The sequence below is a fragment of the Ranitomeya variabilis genome, chromosome 4, assembly GCF_051348905.1.
Source record: "Ranitomeya variabilis isolate aRanVar5 chromosome 4, aRanVar5.hap1, whole genome shotgun sequence".
In the NCBI taxonomy this organism is placed as follows: domain Eukaryota; kingdom Metazoa; phylum Chordata; class Amphibia; order Anura; family Dendrobatidae; genus Ranitomeya; species Ranitomeya variabilis.
This window is the reverse complement of record NC_135235.1, coordinates 51,474,447-51,494,324: the sequence shown is the minus strand read 5'-3', so window position 1 is coordinate 51,494,324 and position 19,878 is coordinate 51,474,447. Positions and strand designations below refer to the sequence as shown.

The 19,878-nt window shown below is 44.7% G+C and overlaps 1 protein-coding gene across 1 annotated transcript in view; it reads right to left on the bottom strand.

Moving 5' to 3' along the window:
* LOC143769710 (alpha-2-macroglobulin-like protein 1) overlaps positions 1–19,878 on the bottom strand; it is a 321,408-nt gene that overhangs the window by 256,764 nt on the left and 44,766 nt on the right. The window contains exons 5-7 of the mRNA XM_077258496.1: positions 18,727–18,747; positions 16,194–16,350; positions 14,303–14,387 (exon numbers count right to left, since the gene is read on the bottom strand). Of these exons, the coding sequence (XP_077114611.1) occupies positions 14,303–14,387; positions 16,194–16,350; positions 18,727–18,747 (263 nt within the window). The remainder of the gene's footprint in view (positions 1–14,302; positions 14,388–16,193; positions 16,351–18,726; positions 18,748–19,878) is intronic.

Below are 19,878 nucleotides of genomic sequence, written 5' to 3'. Positions count from 1 at the left end.
TGTAGAAGACCGCATTGTCCATGCACTCTGGCAATCTGTGAGTACAAAGGTGCACCTGACAACAGACGCATGGACCTGTAGGCATGGCCACGGAAGATTACGTGTCCATTACGGCGCAATGGGTTAATGTGGTGGATGCATGGTCCACAGGGGACAGCCTACTAAGTCTGTCTGCAGTCCCTAATTCAAATTGTCCTCCACTGTCTAAATCGGAACTTCCACCTTCTGGCTTTCGGCCTATAGTATCAGAAATTAAACTGCATTTGGCCTTCAACTTTGGTTAGGGCCTACTAACGGCTTCTGCCCCTCCCTGGTGTTGTCCTCAACTAAATAAAGCTGAGCTTCAACCTTCCGGCTCTCATTAAGTGGTTTTTAAAAAAAAAAAATTGGTGGTTAGGGCCTACTAACGGCTTCTGCCCCTCCCTGGTGTTGTCCTCAACTAAATAAAGCTGAGCTTCAACCTTCCGGCTCTCATTATGTGGTTTAAAAAAAAAAAATGGTGGTTAGGGCCTACTAACGGCTTCTGCCCCTCCCTGGTGTTGTCCTCAACTAAATAAAGCTGAGCTTCAACCTTCCGGCTCTCATTAAGTGGTTTTTAAAAAAAAAAAATTGGTGGTTAGGGCCTACTAACGGCTTCTGCCCCTCCCTGGTGTTGTCCTCAACTAAATAAAGCTGAGCTTCAACCTTCCGGCTCTCATTAAGTGGTTTTAAAAAAAAAAAAAATGGTGGTTAGGGCCTACTAACGGCTTCTGCCCCTCCCTGGTGTTGCCCTCAACTAAATAAAGCTGAGCTTCAACCTTCTGCTCCAAATTACCATTTTAAAAAATGCAATAGGCTTTTCCGGCCTACTAAAGGTGTCTGCCCCTCCCTGGTGTTGTCCTCAACTGAACAAAGCTGAGCTTCCACATTCTGGCTTTCGCCCTATACTATCAGATATTAAACTGCATTTGGCCTACTAGTGTGGTTAGGCCCTTGAAACAGTGTCTGCTGCTCTTGGGTTTGCTACTCCACTGAACAAAGCAATGCCGCCTGTTTAGTCCTGTTACCAATTTTGAACTGCATGTAGCCTACTTTATTCTTTGGCCCTATATCTGTTTCCTCCTCATCCTGCCCATTGCCCAGCCACTGCTAAATGAGTCTGCTGGTACATTGACCTAGACCACTACATTCCCCTTGTACTCTACACAGCCAGAATCTGACCCTGCTGAAAGTAAGGTTCCCCTTCCCGCATGTTATACCACCTTACACAGGGACAAAGAGGAAGGTGCAGATGAAAGTGCAGGTTCCTTCATCAGGTGGGGGGGCATACTCGTTGGCGACGTCACTGGCACAGGGCCCCTCAGAGTACGCAAAAGTGTCGCTGCTGGTGGGAGGCGCCCCCGCCATGCAAACACACCGCCGTACTTTGAGGGGCCCTGTGCCAGTGGCAATGCGAACGAGTGGGCCCCCCCTGCTTGCTCAGGATCACAGCACTTGCAACTTTTAAATACTTACCTTTCCCTGCAACACCGCCGTGACGTAGTCCGCATTTCCTGGGCCCACGAAAAACTTGAGCCAGCCCTACTCCCCCCACAACTTTCCCCCAATTCCTTATGCCCAACTATTATTATACAGTTAATTAAGATTGGCAAGCTTCAGAAACAAGAATGGATGTTTTTGGCATTAAAATGGGCACTGTAGGTGTTTTCCTGGCCTCCACTCACTGCCGACTATGCTTCCCCATTGACTTGCATTGGGTTTCGTGTTTCGGTCGATCCCCGACTTTTAGCGATAATCGGCCGACTGCACTCGACTCGACTCTGGACAAAATCGGGTTTCCCAAAACCCTACTCGATCTTAAAAAAATGAAAGTCGCTCAACCCTAGTCAAGACCACCACACGATGCTTAGCACCCTCAAGCCAATGACGCCACTCCTCAAATGCCCACTTCATGGCCAACAACTCCCGATTGCCCACATCATAATTTCGCTCTGCCGGCGAAAACTTCCTAGAGAAAAAGGCACAAGGTCTCATAGTAGAGCAACCAGGGCCTCTCTGCGACAAAACGGCCCCTGCCCCAATCTCCGAAGCATCCACTTCAACCTGAAAGGGAAGTGAGACATCAGGCTGGCACAAAACAGGCGCTGAAGTAAACCGGTGCTTCAACTCCTGGAAAGCCTCCACGGCAGCAGGAGCCCAGTTAGCCACATCAGAGCCTTTCTTGGTCATATCCGTCAACGGTTTAACAACGCTAGAAAAATTAGCGATAAAACGACGGTAGAAGTTAGCAAAACCCAAGAACTTCTGAAGACTCTTAACTGACGAGGGTTGAGTCCAATCATGAATAGCTCGAACCTTGACTGGGTCCATCTCCACAGCAGAAGGGGAAAAAATGAACCCTAAAAAGGGAACCTTCTGTACACCAAAGAGACACTTTGAGCCTTTAACAAACAAAGAATTTTCACGCAAAATCTTGAAAACCATCCTGACCTGCTCCACATGCGAGTCCCAATCATCAGAAAAAACCAGAATATCATCCAGATAAACGATCAAAAATTTATCCAGATACTTCCGGAAAATGTCATGCATAAAGGACTGAAAAACTGAAGGTGCATTAGAGAGCCCAAATGGCATCACCAAGTACTCAAAATGACCTTCGGGCGTATTGAATGCGGTTTTCCATTCATCTCCTTGCTTAATGCGCACAAGGTTGTACGCACCACGAAGGTCTATCTTGGTGAACCACTTGGCACCTTTAATCCGGGCAAACAAGTCTGACAACAACGGCAAAGGATACTGAAATTTGACAGTGATCTTATTTAAAAGCCGATAGTCAATACAAGGCCTCAAAGATCCGTCCTTTTTAGCCACAAAAAAGAATCCCGCACCAAGAGGGGAAGAAGAAGGACGGATATGCCCCTTCTCTAGAGACTCCTTAATATATGAGCGCATCGCGGTATGTTCAGGTACCGACAGATTAAACAGTCTTCCCTTAGGAAACTTACTGCCTGGAATCAAATCTATTGCACAGTCACATTCCCTATGAGGAGGCAATGCACTTGACCTAGACTCGCTGAAGACATCCTGATAATCAGACAAATACGCCGGAACTTCCGAAGGCGTAGAAGTAGCAATAGACACGGGCAGGGAATCTCCATGAATTCCATGACAGCCCCAACTTGACACTGACATTGCCTTCCAGTCCAAGACTGGATTATGGGTCTGCAACCATGGCAAACCCAAAACAACCAAATCATGCATCTTATGCAGAACAAGAAAACGTATCACCTCCCGATGTTCAGGAGTCATGCACATGGTAACCTGCGTCCAAAACTGCGGTTTATTTTCTGCCAATGGCGTAGCGTCCATACCCCTAAGAGGGATAGGATTTTCTAATGGCTCAAGAACAAAACCGCAGCGCTTGGCGAATGACAGATCCATAAGACTCAGGGCAGCACCTGAATCCACAAACGCCACGACAGGATACGATGACAGTGAGCAAATCAAAGTTACAGATAGAATGAACTTAGGTTGCAAATTACCAATGGCGACAGGACTAACAACCTTAGTAAGACGCTTAGAGCATGCTGAGATAACATGTGCAGAATCACCACAGTAGTAACACAAGCCATTCTGGCGTCTATGAATTTTCCGCTCATTTCTAGTCAGGATTCTATCACATTGCATTAAATCAGGTGCCTGTTCAGATAACACCATGAGGGAATTTGCGGTTTTGCGCTCCCGCAACCGCCGGTCAATTTGAATTGCCAGGGCCATGGAATCATTCAGACCTGTGGGAATGGGAAAACCCACCATCACATTCTTAATGGCTTCAGAAAGGCCATTTCTAAAATTTGCAGCCAATGCACACTCGTTCCACTGGGTCAGCACGGACCATTTCCGAAATTTCTGGCAATACACCTCAGCCTCGTCCTGGCCCTGAGACATAGCCAGCAAGGCTTTTTCTGCCTGAATCTCAAGATTGGGTTCCTCATAAAGCAAACCGAGCACCAGAAAAAATGCATCAATATCAGCCAATGCTGGATCTCCTGGCGCCAGCGAGAAAGCCCAATCCTGAGGGTCGCCCCGTAAAAAAGAAATAACAATTTTCACTTGCTGAGCGGAGTCTCCAGAGGAACAGGGTCTCAGGGACAAAAACAATTTACAATTATTCCTGAAATTTCTAAACTTAAATCGATCTCCGGAAAACAGTTCAGGAATCGGTATCTTAGGTTCTGACATAGGATTTCTGGTAACATAATCTTGTATGCCCTGCACACGAGCAGCAAGCTGGTCCACACTTGTAATCAAGGTCTGAACATTCATGTCTGCAGCAATCACAAGCCACTCAGAGGTAAAGGGGAAAAGAAAAAAAAATGAGAGAGAGAAAAAAAAACTCAGAACTTTCTTTCTTATAATCCCACTTCTGCAATGCATTTAACATTTAATACTGGCCTGGCAATCTGTTATGACCCCAATGGCGAGGGTCTCAGAGATATCAGCAAGTCTGCGAAGTACAAAAATCCAGCTCATAGGGCAGTGGTAACTGGGTTGACCATATATCTACTCCTAACGCCAACCCTAGAAGTAGCCGGGGAACATGCCTACGTTGGTCGCTAGATGTCTCGCGCCAGCCGGAGAGCTAACTACCCCTAGAAGAGGAAAACAAAGACCTCTCTTGCCTCCAGAGAAAAGACCCCAAAAGTAGGATACAAGCCCCCCACAAATAATAACGGTGAGGTAAGAGGAAATGACAAACACAGAGATGAACTAGGTTTAGCAAAGAGAGGCCCACTTACTAATAGCAGAATATAGTAAGATAACTTATATGGTCAACAAAAACCCTATCAAAAATCCACGCTGGAGATTCAAGAACCCCCGAACCGTCTAACGGCCCGGGGGGAGAACACCAGCCGCCCTAGAGCTTCCAGCAAGGTCAGGATACAGATTATATACAAGCTGGACAAAAATAGCAAACAAAAACAAATTGCAAAAAGCAAAAAAAGCAGACTTAGCTTAATGAAGCAGGAACCAGGATCAGTAGACAAGAGCACTACAGATTAGCTCTGATATCAACGTTGCCAGGCATTGAACTGAAGGTCCAGGGAGCTTATATAGCAACACCCCTGACCTAACGACCCAGGTGAGCATAAAAGGAATGACTGACATATCCAGAGTCAAATCACTAGTAGCCACTAGAGGGAGCCAAAATGTAAATTCACAACAGAAGGCCACCAAAAAGACCTGGCCACCAAATCTCTAGTACCAAATATTCCAGGATGACCAGCTAACACAGAAGAATGGACCTCGGAGATGACTCTACTGGTCCAATCATCCGGAACAAACAGTCTTTCTGGTGGACAACGATCAGGTTTATCTGCCTGAAACTCCTGCAATGCACGTCGCAAGTCTGGGGAGACGGCGGACAATATTACCCCATCCCTAAGGATACCAGTAGGCCCAGAGTCTCCAGGAGAGTCAGGCACAAAACTCCTGGAAAGAGCATCCGCCTTCAAATTCTTTGAACCTGGCAGGTATGAAACCACAAAATTGAAACGAGAAAAGAATAACGACCAACGAGCCTGTCTAGGATTCAGACGCCTGGCAGACTCAAGGTAAATCAGATTTTTGTGGTCAGTCAAGACCACCACACGATGTCTAGCACCCTCAAGCCAATGACGCCACTCCTCAAATGCCCACTTCATGGCCAAAAGCTCCCGATTACCCACATCATAATTGCGCTCGGCAGGCGAGAATTTTCTAGAAAAGAACGCACATGGCTTCATCACCGAGCCATCGGAACTTCTCTGTGACAAAACCGCCCCCGCTCCAATCTCGGAAGCATCAACCTCAACCTGAAAGGGAAGTGAAACATCTGGTTGACATAACACAGGAGCAGAAGAAAACCGGCGCTTAAGTTCCTGAAAGGCCTCCACAGCCGTAGGAGACCAATTAGCAACATCAGCACCCTTTTTAGTCAAATCAGTCAAAGGTTTAACAACACTGGAAAAATTAGTAATGAACCGACGATAAAAATTAGCAAAACCCAAAAACTTCTGAAGACTCTTAACAGATGTAGGTTGTGTCCAGTCACAAATCGCCTGAACCTTGACGGGATCCATCTCAATAGTAGAAGGAGAAAAAATGTACCCCAAAAAAGAAATCTTCTGGACTCCGAAGAGACACTTTGAGCCCTTCACAAACAGAGAATTGGCCCGCAGGACTTGAAACACCTTCCTGACCTGTAGAACATGAGACTCCCAGTCATCAGAAAACACCAAAATATCATCCAAATACACAATCATAAACTTATCCAGATATTCACGGAAAATATTGTGCATAAAGGACTGAAAGACTGAAGGAGCATTAGAAAGTCCAAAAGGCATTACCAAATACTCAAAATGGCCCTCAGGCGTATTAAATGCGGTTTTCCACTCATCACCCTGCTTTATCCGCACAAGATTATACGCACCGCGAAGATCTATCTTAGTGAACCACCTAGCCCTCTTAATGCGAGCAAACAAATCAGTCAATAATGGCAATGGATACTGATATTTGACTGTAATCTTATTCAGAAGGCGATAATCTATACAAGGCCTCAGGGAACCATCTTTTTTAGCCACGAAAAAAAAACCTGCTCCCAGAGGGGACGAAGATGGACGAATATGTCCCTTTTCCAAGGACTCCTTAATATAATTCCGCATAGCAGTATGCTCTGGCACTGACAGATTAAATAAACGACCCTTAGGGAACTTACTGCCAGGAATTAATTCTATAGCACAGTCACAATCCCTATGAGGAGGGAGCGAATTGAGCTTAGGCTCCTCAAAAACATCCCGATAGTCAGACAAAAATGCAGGGACCTCAGAAGGAGTAGATGAAGCGATTGAAATCAGAGGTGCATCATCATGAACCCCCTGACATCCCCAGCTTAACACAGACATTGTTTTCCAATCCAGGACTGGATTATGAGTTTGTAACCATGGCAGACCAAGCACTAGTACATCATGTAAATTATACAGTACAAGGAAGCGAATCACCTCCTGATGAACGGGAGTCATGCGCATGGTCACTTGTGTCCAGTACTGCGGTTTATTCATAGCCAATGGTGTAGAGTCAATTCCCTTCAAAGGAATAGGAACTTCCAGAGGCTCCAGACTAAAACCGCAGCGTTTGGCAAATGACCAATCCATAAGACTCAGGGCAGCGCCCGAATCCACATAGGCATCGACGGAAATGGATGACAGTGAACAAATCAGAGTTACAGACAAAATGAACTTAGACTGCAGAGTACTAATGGCAAAAGATTTATCAACCTTTTTTGTGCGTTTAGAGCATGCTGATATAACATGAGCTGAATCACCACAATAAAAACACAATCCATTTTTCCGCCTATAATTTTGCCGTTCACTTCTGGACTGAATTCTATCACATTGCATAGTCTCAGGTGCCCGTTCAGAAGACACCGCCAACTGGTGCACAGGTTTGCGCTCCCGTAAACGCCGATCAATCTGAATGGCCATAGCCATAGACTCATTCAGACCTGTAGGTGCAGGGAACCCCACCATAATATCCTTAATGGCCTCAGAAAGACCATCTCTGAAATTTGCAGCCAGGGCGCACTCATTCCACTGAGTAAGCACCGACCATTTCTGAAATTTTTGACAATATACTTCCGCTTCATCTTGCCCCTGAGAGAGGGCTAATAAAGCCTTTTCAGCCTGAATCTCCAGATTAGGTTCCTCATAGAGCAATCCCAGTGCCAGAAAAAACGCATCCACACTGAGCAATGCAGGATCCCCTGGTGCCAATGCAAATGCCCAATTCTGAGGGTCGCCCCGCAGGAAAGATATTACAATCTTGACCTGTTGAGCAGGGTCTCCAGAGGAGCGAGATTTCAAAGAAAGAAACAATTTGCAATTGTTCCTGAAATTCAGGAAGGTAGATCTATCTCCAGAAAAAAACTCTGGAATAGGAATTCTAGGTTCAGACATAGGAGTGTGAACAACAAAATCCTGTATGTTTTGAACTTTTGCAGCAAGATTATTCAGGCTGGAAGCCAAACTCTGGACATCCATGTTAAACAGCTAAGGTCAGAGCCATTCAAGGGTTAAGAGGAGGTAAGAAGCAGCTAGACAGCAATTAAGGGCTAGGCAGCAAAACTCTGAGGGAAAAAAAAAAAAATTACCCTTCAACACTTCTTTTACTCCTGCTTCAGCCCAAACAATTAACACTCTGTGGGCCGGCTATACTGTCATGTTCCCAATGGCAGGGAATTTAACAAATAACATGGGCAAAAACAGGACGAGCTCTAGGGTGATGGAACCTGAGCTGACCGCGATCCTGAACCTCAACACTCAACTAACAGTAGCCGGGGAGCGTTCCTGGGGGAACTCTAAACGCCTCGCGCCAGCCGGAGATCTAGCTTCCCCTATCAGAAGAATCACAGACCTATCTTGCCTCCAGAGAAATATTCCCACAGAAATAGCAGCCCCCCACATATAATGACGGTGAAATGAGAGGAAGGCACAAACGTAGTTATGAAAATAGATTCAGCAAAATGAGGCCCGCTTTAAGCTAGATAGCAGAGGATACAAAAGGTGCACTGCGCGGTCAGCTTAAAAACCCTTCAAAATACCATCCTGAAATTACTTGAACTCATGTGCCAACTCATGGTACATGAGTGGTAATTTCAGCCCACCAGAGCAACCAGTAGCAGAGAATTACATATCTGCAAGCTGGACTAAAAACATGAAAGCAAACATGAAACAGGGAAATCAGAACTTAGCTTGTCTTGAAGGCTTTAGGAGCAGGTAACAGAGACACACTGATACATTGATAGCCGGCAAGGGAATGACAGGAAAGCCAGGTTAAATAGGAAACACCCAGCCTCTGATGGACAGGTGGAAACCAGAGACCGCCACCCACCAAAGTCACCCAGTACCAGTTGTAACCACCAGAGGGAGCCCAAAAACAGAATCCACAACAGACCACCACTCCAGACCGGTATCACTAGGCACAAAGCACAAGCTATAATCGGCGATGCCCCAAAGTCCAGCACGACTATTTATAGGCCGTGGGCGTGACCCAGCTTCCAACCTGATTACCAGCTAAATTAACCCCGAGCAAGCTGGATCAAGTCTAGCCGACACCACTGAGCGTGTAGTGGACGTATGTGGAATTACCGCTGTCTGTCAGACGCCCTATTGTGAACAGCGTCCGACATGACAGTAGCCCGCCTTCTACGAGGGACCCCCGGGCCCTCACGACTTATAGGACCCAGCTTGTCCGGATGGCGGCGGTGAAACATACTGACCAGACAGTCCGCATGTATGTCTGAGGCTGGTACCCAGGACCTCTCTTCTGGCCCATAACCACACCAGTGTACCAGGTACTGTAATGAGCGGCGCACTACTCGAGAGTCAACCACCTTGGAGACTTCAAACTCCAAATTGCCATCCACCAAGACTGGAGGCGGCATAGGCGCCGTGTCCACAGAACCCACCACCTTTTTTAATAAAGATCTGTGGAACACGTTGTGTATTTTATATACAGTAGGGAGCACCAAACGGTAGGCTACCGGGTTAATGATGGCGGCAACCCTAAATGGACCAATGAACTATGGACCCAATTTCAAAGACGGAAACTTGAGTCTTATGTTTTTTGTGGACAACCACACCCAGTCACCCACACTCAGGTCCGGAACTATCACACGTTTACTGTCAGCCACTTGTTTGTACCTTGCACCTACGCTTAGCAAGCGCTGTTTAACTCTCCTCCAAACGGATGACAGTTGTGCTCCTAACTGGTCCTCCTCCGGGATGCCAGTAGAGCCCCTCTGACGCAGAGTACAAAACTGAGGATGAAGCCCGTAAACACAAAAGAACGGGGACTCCCCAGACGATTCCTGACAGTGATTATATAGAGCAAACTCAGCCAAAGGAAGGAACGTCGACCACTCCTCCTGAGTGTCAGAAACAAAACAGCATAAGTACTGCTCCAAATTCTAGTTCATACGCTCGGTCTGACCATTTGACTGAGGAAGAAACGCCGAAGAATGCGACAACTTGATCCCCAGCCATGGGCAAAAAGCTTTCCAAAATTTTGCCACAAACTGAGTACCCCTATCAGACACGATGTCAGACGGGACCCCGTGAAGTCTGACCACCTCCTGCACAAATACCTGAGCCAGAGTCTTAGCGTTAGGCAACGAAGGCAAAGACACAAAGTGCAACATCTTTGAGAACCGATGAACAACCACCAGAATGACCGTGTTCTCAGGAGAGGAGGGCAAATCTGTGATAAAATCCATGGAAATCTCTGTCCATGGCCTACTGGGTACCCCGAGAGGATGCAGTGTGCCAGCAGGATGGGAGCGGGGCGTCTTAGCCCTAGCACACGTGGTACATGCTGACACGTACGAGACCACGTCCTGTCGGATTTGGGCCACCAAAACCAACGCGACACCAACTCCAAGGTACCTCTAACCCCTGGATGGCCAGCCAGGACAGCATCATGATGCTCACTCAACACCTTTAGGCAAAGATGGAGCGGTACAAACGATTTATTAATGGGAAGCTCTGGTGGTACCTCCTCCTGAGCCTTGGCAATCTCAGCCTCAACTTCGGTCATGAGAGACGAGACCACTACACCCTTTTGGAGGATGGGTACCGGATCTGCCCGAGGTTCTCCACCCGGAAAACATCTGGACAAAGCATCCGCCTTAGTGTTTTTAGACCCAGGTCGGTATGTAACAAAAAAGTTGAACCGTGTGAAAAACAATGCCCAGCAAGCCTGCCTGGGGGACAGATGCTTGGCTGACTCCAAATACAGCAGATTTTTATGATCGGTGATAACTGTAACCTGATGAACTGACCCCTCCAAAAAGTGTTGCCATTCCTCAAAAGCCAACTTGATAGCCAACAACTCCCTGTTGCCGATATCGTAATTACGTTCGGCAGACGACAGCTTCTTGGAAAAGTAGGCGCAAGGACACAACTCACCCAATGATGAGCCTTGTGACGGCACCGCCCCCACTCCAACCTCAGACGCATCGACTTCCACAGTAAATGGTTTAGATACGTCCGGTTGCACCAGAATGGGGGCCGAAGCAAAACTGTTCTTCAGAAATTCAAATGCGCTCACAGTAGCCAAAGGCCAGGCGGAGAAATTGGTACCCTTTTTCGTCATGTCAATAAGCTGTTTAGCAATGGTAGAAAAATCTTTGATAAACTTTCTATAATATTTGGAAAACCCAAGGAACCGCTGGAGTGCCTTTAGGTTATCAGGCCGTTCCCAATGCAGCACCGCTTGCACCTTAGCGGCATCCATTTTAAACCCTGAAGCAGACACAATATAACCCAAGAAAGGCAACTCCTGAACCGAAAATACACATTTCTCAAGTTTTGCATAGAGCTTATTTTCCCTGAGTAGCTGTAACACCTGCCTCACATGCTCTAAATGAGTATCACGGTCGCATGAATAAATGAGAATGTCATCTAGGTACACAATAACGAATTTCCCCAGAACATGCGAGAATACATCATTTACGAAATGTTGAAAGACTGCAGGCGCGTTTGTCAACCCAAATGGCATCACCAAATTTTCAAAATGACCCTCAGGAGTATTAAAAGCCGTCTTCCACTCATCACCTTGACGGACTCTTGTGAGGTTGTATGCCCCCCTGAGGTCAAGCTTGGAAAACCACTTAGCACCAGCCACCTGGTTGAACAAATCAGGTATCAGTGGCATAGGGTATGGATCACGAACCGTAATCTGGTTTAACTCCCTGAAATCCAGACACGGGCGTAGTCCGCCATCTTTCTTCTTAACAAAGAAGTACCCTGCTGCCACTGGCGAGGACGAAGGCCTGATGTGCCCTTTGCTCAGACTCTCAGCAATGTAGTCTTTTAAAGCTTGCCTCTCAGGACCAGAGATGTTGAACATCCTAGCTTTCGGCAATTTGGCCCCTGGTTTAAACCTAATAGTACAGTCATAGGGGCGATGTGGTGGCAATTCTGAGCAACTCTTCTCGGAGAACACATCCGCGAAGTCCCGCAGTGACTCAGGAATGCTTGGAGTCACAGCGGACACACATGTGGCCAGGCAATTCTCCTGGCAAAATCCGCTCCACTGAATTACGTCCTGAGTTTTCCAGTCAATAACCGGATTGTGCATAGATAACCATGGAAAACCCAGAACCACTTGTGCAGGAAGATTACTGAGCACCCTACATGTAACCTGCTTAGAATGTAGGACCCCAATGTGGAGTTTAACCTCAGCCACAAACTCAGTAATCTCCCCCTGAGGGAGAGGGGTAGCATTGATGGTGACCACCCGGATAGGATGAGACAATTTTTCGACTGTGAACCCGGCCGTGCGCGCAAACCCCTCATCAATGAGATTGATGGCTGAACCACTATCCACAAAAACAGTGATTAGCAGCTCTCTGCCAGTGACCATAACTCTGGCAGGGAGCATACATTGAGAGACCACCATGGAGGATATGCATAAGCTCAGTTTGGCCTCCTCCACACCCTCTGAGCTTAGTAGTTTTCCACCGTTGAGCTTTTCTTAGAAAACAGAGGACAAGCATTTATATAATGCCCCTTTTTACCACAGCAAAAACAGGCTCCCTGCTTCCTGAGCGAGGGGGCTTGATGACGTGACACCCCTGCATTTGCATAGGCTCCGTGGGCTCACCTGCAGCAACCTCACGTGCACCTACGACCTCCCCCATAGGCGGTGTCTCTAGCACCCCCTGATGCAAACGACGATCAATGCGGACAACAAGACTCATGGCAGACTCTAGAGAAGCAGGAGTCTCATACATCAGGAAGGCTTGTTTAACCCTTCTCGAAACCCCACATACAAATAGACTCCGCAGCGCCGGGTCATTCCATTGTGTGTCCACCGCCCAGCGGCGAAATTCAGAACAGTAATCCTCCGCCATTCGCTCCCCCTGGCGGAGAGCGCGTATATTAGATTCTGCTAGAGCCAATCTGTCAGGATCATCATAGATGAGTCCAAGAGCAGAAAAAAAACTCTCCACCGAGTTAAATGCAGCTAAATCAGAAGGTAATGAAAACGCCCATGCTTGGGGGTCTCCGTTCAGTAATGACAAAACCAAGCCCACACGCTGAGCCACATTACCTGAGGAAAGCGGGCGCATACGAAAATCTAATTTGCAAGCTTCACGGAAAACAACAAATTTACTGCGTTCCCCAGCAAACCTCTCAGGTAAAGGAATTTTTGGCTCTGCAACTCTACCTGCAGTTTCCACTTGCACATTAGATACCACTAGACCCTGTTGCTGAACTGCCCCCTTCAGTTCAGTGACCTGTAAGGACAGCGCCTCCAACTGGCGGGTTATGGAAGTCATGGGATCCATGACAAACAAAAGGGTTTGGTTTTTTTTTCCTTTTTCTTTTTGGCCGATTATAATGTCACAGGGATACTGGGTAGACTAAGGCTGATTACCCGGGCCCCTGCGATATCCCTCAGGCTAGAGAAACCCTGTCTGTCCCTTTCCAAGAAGTTACACTAAAGGTGTGCATGTCTGGGCCGCCAGGCCTGACCCTAAGTCCTGTTTCAGCCCTAAGCTGAAACCACCACCCGCCACCCAGTGAAGAGACCACACACCAATCCCCACAGAAAGCACAGACAGGGAAAACTGAAAAGCGCACCACACCGCAGACACACAGGAATACACTATAATGTGCACAGGGCAAAACAAATACAAATATAGGAAGGAGGAATATGACAAAGGATAATACACCACCAGATACGATATTCCTACAACAAGACCACCACTCCAGACCGGTATCACTAGGCACAAAGCACAAGCTATTATCGGCGAATCCCCAAAGTCCAGCACCACTATTTAAAGGCCGTGGGCGTGACCCAGCTTCCAACCTGATTACCAGCTAAATTAACCCAGAGCAAGCTGGATCAAGTCTAGCTGACGCCACTGAGCATGCAGTGGACGTATGTGGAATTACCGCTGTCTGTCGGACGCCCTAGTGTGAACAGCGTCCGACATGACAGGTTGTGGAAACTGAATAAACTTGGACTCATGAGCTCTCTCACTCCTTAGCTGGACTCTGTAAAAAGTTCATTGTAGTATTAGGATTATAAAGTCATTCTGACACGATATGTAGTAGGAAATACACCAATCCCAAAAAATATAATTAATCTATGATTTAAAATTGACCAATTTGTCCTGGCTGACTCTATAGATTAATGCTCTCATCACGTCTACTAGTGACCATATTGGTAAGTATGAAGTTTGGGAGTCATGCAGTGACATTATTGGGTTTCTTACCTCCCGCAAACTTCCAGATGAAAAGATTTGTCTGTCGTGGCAACTTCGGATGGCGCACTGATATTTAACTCAAATCTCTTTGTAGCTAAATGGGGTAGAAATGTCAATTGTTAGAAATTCTGACTATTGTTTATAGCACTTTTTGCTCAAGGCAGTAAGTCATTATTAATACCTGGGTTATTACTACTTGCCAAGGCATTTACAACAATGAACATAGCAGACAAGCAGGACCGATTTTAGATTTAGGTATGGCCATGTGCTATACAATAACTGTGCGATGCCTGGTGCCTCAAACTTATGTGCTGACCCTTTATACAATGTGCCAGGTCTCATTTTTATCCACGTGACCTTTGCTTTTTTGTTTATTTTGCTTTTCAAATGTTTATTTAAAAAAGTGTGTTTTGTGTATTTTTGGACAGGACAGCATTGTATTTTTTTTAGAAACTTTATTGGGTTATCCAGGCTAGTTAAATTCATAGTTTATTCTTAAAATCCTCATACACATTAGGCAAAAATTGGCAGAATCTGCTGAGATTTCGACGGGATCGGCCAACCATCTTTTGTGCATGAGGACCTCTTGACTGTCAGATTTTGTAGGGGAACATATGGATCGGGCGTTTGAAATCCCTTCAAAAAATGATAAAAAGTGCAATAAAAGATGGAAAAAAAAAATGCATATGATAAATACATTAAATGAGGTATTGGTTGATGCTAGCTTATCTATTTTGGCCAAAATATCAACCAATACCTCATTTAATATATTTATCATATGCATTATTTTTTCATCTTTTATTGCACTTGTTATCATTTGTTATCATTTTTTGCAGAATGCTGCCAGGCCCCTTTTTGTTGGCTGGGTGTGTTGGGGCGTTTGTCCCTGTGGGGTGCATGTATATAGTGCTGGGCAGCCCGCCTGATAATACTATAGGCGTCATCAATAGGCACTTTGCATCGCACATACCTGTGTGACTGGCGTTCTACTCAAGCCTCATTTATGTGCAGTTTTTATACTAGGCAGCCAACCCCTCCATAATTTGGTAGGTGTGTGGGTGGCTGTTTCTATCAGCAGTTTGCACCTGTGCTGCCCCTGCCTTTATCGTGGGGTCCTGCTGCATCCTGCTATGAGTGCATTTGTCATCTGAATCTGACAGGTTTTGGTAGTGCCGTATGGAAAGTGCATCAAATTTGAATAACCCCCTTAAGTGGTTCATTCAGAAATATCAAATTGTGGCCATGTCCTTAGTATAGGTGATTAATATCAGAATGGTGGAATTTCGGCACCCACCCTAAACCTCACCAATCTGCTGATTGAAGGGGAATGGTGTTAACCCCTTAATTGCTTATATAGTTATTAGTGGCTGTACCTGATATTACAACTCACTACACCTTCATCCCATTCAAGTGATCGGGACTGAGCTGGAATTAGAATAAACATCTAATTTTACACTTTATTCCTGCATAACCCAATTGATATTTTTGAATAAAACTTTTGATCCTCTTTTTTATTTTTTTTTATTTTTTCAGAAGGGGATGGGGATAGGCTGGTGGGATATCATGGCATGGAAGAAAAGCTCTTTTTTTTAAAAGCTGTGTATTGACCCTACGTGACAGCACAGTTTTGGTTTTTGGGAGAACAATTGGCACTTTATGGGTTCTGAAAGACATTATATTCTCCTCTAGGTACATTACGGTATTTATTATGGAGAATATGCGCATAATTCATCATCATCACACAGAGAATAGCCCAATTTCTTCTCTCCATGTGCATCTGGATCAAACAAGAAGTACAGAATTGGCCTTTAGTTGGTTTTGTGATAATTGGAAAAAGTACGATAATTATATTTTATCCTTTATGTATCAATTTTTGTAACTTATTTTCACATCACCTTACCATATTTTTCAACTTTAAAATCTTTATCACAACCATCGGGTATGTTAATTTTATAACTTCCAAAAGTTACTTCATCGGCCAGGTGAAAGCTGAATTCAGCAAATCCTTGCTTTGTGGTCACATCCGGCCACTGTGCTACCCGATGTTTTTTCGGGTCCTGCAGAAAAGAGGGAAATTATTATTATTATTACTTGGATAGAAAAGAACAAGATCAGATCAAACCTTCCAGTTGATCTTATTCTGTGACACATTGCAATGAATACTGAAAAATATATAGAACTCTTCTCTAAGTATTCTGGGACCATTTTCCCTCATTTTCAACAAGCGGTAGGATGATCCTTCCCAAATCCTGAACGTGTGAACGTGGCCTTAGCAATGCTTTTGGCACCTAATGGGTTAACTTTAGCTAAAGTAGTATTCCCATCTACAAGATCCTATCCCAATATGTAATAGGTGTAATAATAATAATATTAGCAAATACCTTCAGTTAGAAATATAGTGCAGTGCTTCTGATCAGCTATGTCTCTTTCCTCATGTGCAGGCATTGAAGGACCTTAGGTATCTATGGTTATGACCAATAGCAACTAGGTAACTGTCACTATATTAGTGGTTATAACCATGGCTAACTAAGGTCCTGCAATGCCCTGCACATGAAGAAAAAGACATAGCAAATCAGGAAAGCTATACTAAATTTCTAATTGGAGGTATTTGCCAATATTACTATTATTACACCTGCTACATACTGGGATAGGATCTTGGAGATGGAAAATTCCCCTTTAAGTCCAAGTGGGTGCTTTAACTGGAGGTGTGTAATTCTTCTCTGTGTATTAGTTGGTGTAACACCTCCCCTTAGATTTAACAAAAGTTAACTCATTAGGTGCAAAATACATTGATTAGTGATGAGCGAGTACACTCGTTGCTTGGGTTTTACCGAGCACGCTCGGGTGGTCTCCGAGTATTTGTTAGTGCTCAGAGATTTCGTTTTTGTCGACGCAGCTGCATGATTTATGGCTGCTAGCCAACCTGAGTACATGTGGGGGTTGCCTGGTTGCTAGGGAATCCCCACATGTATTTAAGCTGTCTAGCAGCCATAAATCATGCATGTGCAGCGACAAAAACTAAATCTCCGAGCACTAACAAATACTCGGAGACCACCAGAGCGTGCTCGGGAAAACCCGAGAAACGAGTATACTCGCTCATCACTAACATTGATTGCTAATATCTCTGCAATGGAAATGTGAAATTAAAAAAAGAGATGTTTTATTCCACTCTGCAGCCATTACATCATTGTGTGTCCAGTTCATCATGAAAAATTTGGTGAAAGGTTCTGTAAAAGGGCCAATTCATCATCAGCAGAGGTTTTGTGTTTCTTGGTTTTTACTTGCAGTTTTTGCTGATTTGTTTTGTACCAAATTCATCACACTGACTGTAATTAATGAAATGCAAAGCCCCAAATTCACTTTTTTACTGTCTTTAACTGGCTTTGCAACTTTTCAATGAAAAAGGTTGCACATTTGGCAAAATGTCCCAAAAGTTTGTCAAAAAAACTTAGGGATGACTGGAGTAGAGTAGTGCTTTTTGTAAATGTGTCTAAAATATCTGGAAAATTCACATTGACGTAAAATTTCAGAAAACTAACTAAACCATAAAATACAACATGAAATACGATGCAAAACAAAAAGTCACTAGTTGAGAAGTATTTATGCTAAAGAACTGGTGAAAATACAATGATGAACCGAGCCCGGGGCATTTGTATAAGATTAAAGAAAAATGGCTGGTGTTTTCAAGAAACAATGCCAACCATGCTTGTTCACTGGTGTTACAATTAAACCTAATGAACATTTTATATGGAACCTGACAGCAGTATCTACCCTTTATTAACTAATTACAGAGCTGCATTTTTCAGTAAACATTGATTTCTGGCAACCCAATGTTAAGGGACAGTTGTTAGCATAACTGTAAAATCAGCATTTTAATCTTGTGTTGTTACATATTCTAATTAGCTTGACTAGTGAGAATGGCATGCATGTAGTGCTGAGCAGTCCAGCCCAACCAGCCGATGTCACACCCATAGAGGTGCGGTCAGTGTTTTTAGTGCCCCTCTGCCTAAACTGTAAATCATTTTCTGCGGAATATGTTGGCGCTATATAAATAAAATTATTATTATTATTATTATTATTATTATTTTCTGATGATTGTTTTCATGTGTTAATCTTCTGTAATGCACCTCTCAACAGACTCCCAGGTTCCTGCCTGCAGGGGGCGTTACGCTCCAGAAGATTGACAGTTCGGAATAGAGACATAATTGCCCTGCTGGTCTGAACTGTGCCCTCTTCGAATCTGCATCAACATCAGAGAAGGGCAGGGACAATGAAGGTGATCAGAATGTGCGCTCTAGTGATCCGGACAGGGGTACATCAGTGCTTACAGGGCTAAAACTGGTCTCATTATCACAAGTCCAAAGACTTGTGCAATAACATTCATTCTGCAGAAATACAACATATCCAGTTCTGGGAATATGCGTTATACTTACTCTTATTTCAACCTCACGCAACTAAAAAAAAAAAGAAAAAAAATACATTATTACATGTAAAATACAAGTAGTAAATAATATGAATGTTGTAACATGTCATGTATAGCATTTATTATAGAATATTTATTAAAACTACAAGTTAACCCCATACGGTCTGATAATCCTGCAGACATGTCTTCTTTTTTTGCCTCCTCAGGGGCGGGTGACAGGAAGGAGTAACACATTATTGTAGGAGCAGACTACATATGTTTTGTAGTCTATAACTATGGAGATACAAATGTCTGCATGGCAGCTAGAGACAAAAAGCATTAGGAAATTTTAAATAATACCATGGTGCTTAGTCTTTTATTTAATTGTCGCATCGCAGCAAAAAACTTTGGTGCAAATAACCTGTATGTGAAAAATATAATGGGTAGATGATTCAAACGTGATGAAAGGAAAAGTTAAAGGATTTGTCCACTCCTGGACCACATCAGTGTAATCACTTCTGGGCCCCATAGAAAAGAAAAACAATGTACAGTATGCTCACCTTCCACAATGGTGCTGATCCAGCGATTTAGGCACTGCTATTCTGGGTGGGTTAGGTGTCATTATTTTGTCACTTGAGTGACCTGTAATTGGCTGCAACCCTTACAATCTCATCCGAGTGGACATACACTGCGATGGCAAATGGATGAGCTGGAGTTAATCAACGACCGAAGTTTGGCTGCAGCAGTCACTTGACACAACAATGTCACCTGACCCACCCAAAATTGCAGCACGAACATCACCGGAATTGCATTAATTCAGGAGGTGAGTATGGATTGTTTTTCTTCCCATGGGGACTGAAATAATTAAAGAAGCTGTCCAATATGTTTTGACTGATGACCTGTCCTTAGGATAGGTCATCAATGTCTGACCGGCCAGGGTCCCACACCCAGCACTCCTGCCAATTACCTGCTATCGATGGCGGCAGTGGCTGGCCGGAAGTATCCACTTGACAAGCTGCTTCATCTACTGATAGAGGCAACAGCAGGGTACTACACATCCACCTTCTATTCGAATCAATGGAAGGCAGATGAGTTTTACCTTGTGGCAGCCACGACCAGAAGACGGCCAGCTCCAGAAGTGAGTACTTCCAGCCAGCAACCGTCGCCGCAGACACTGATAACA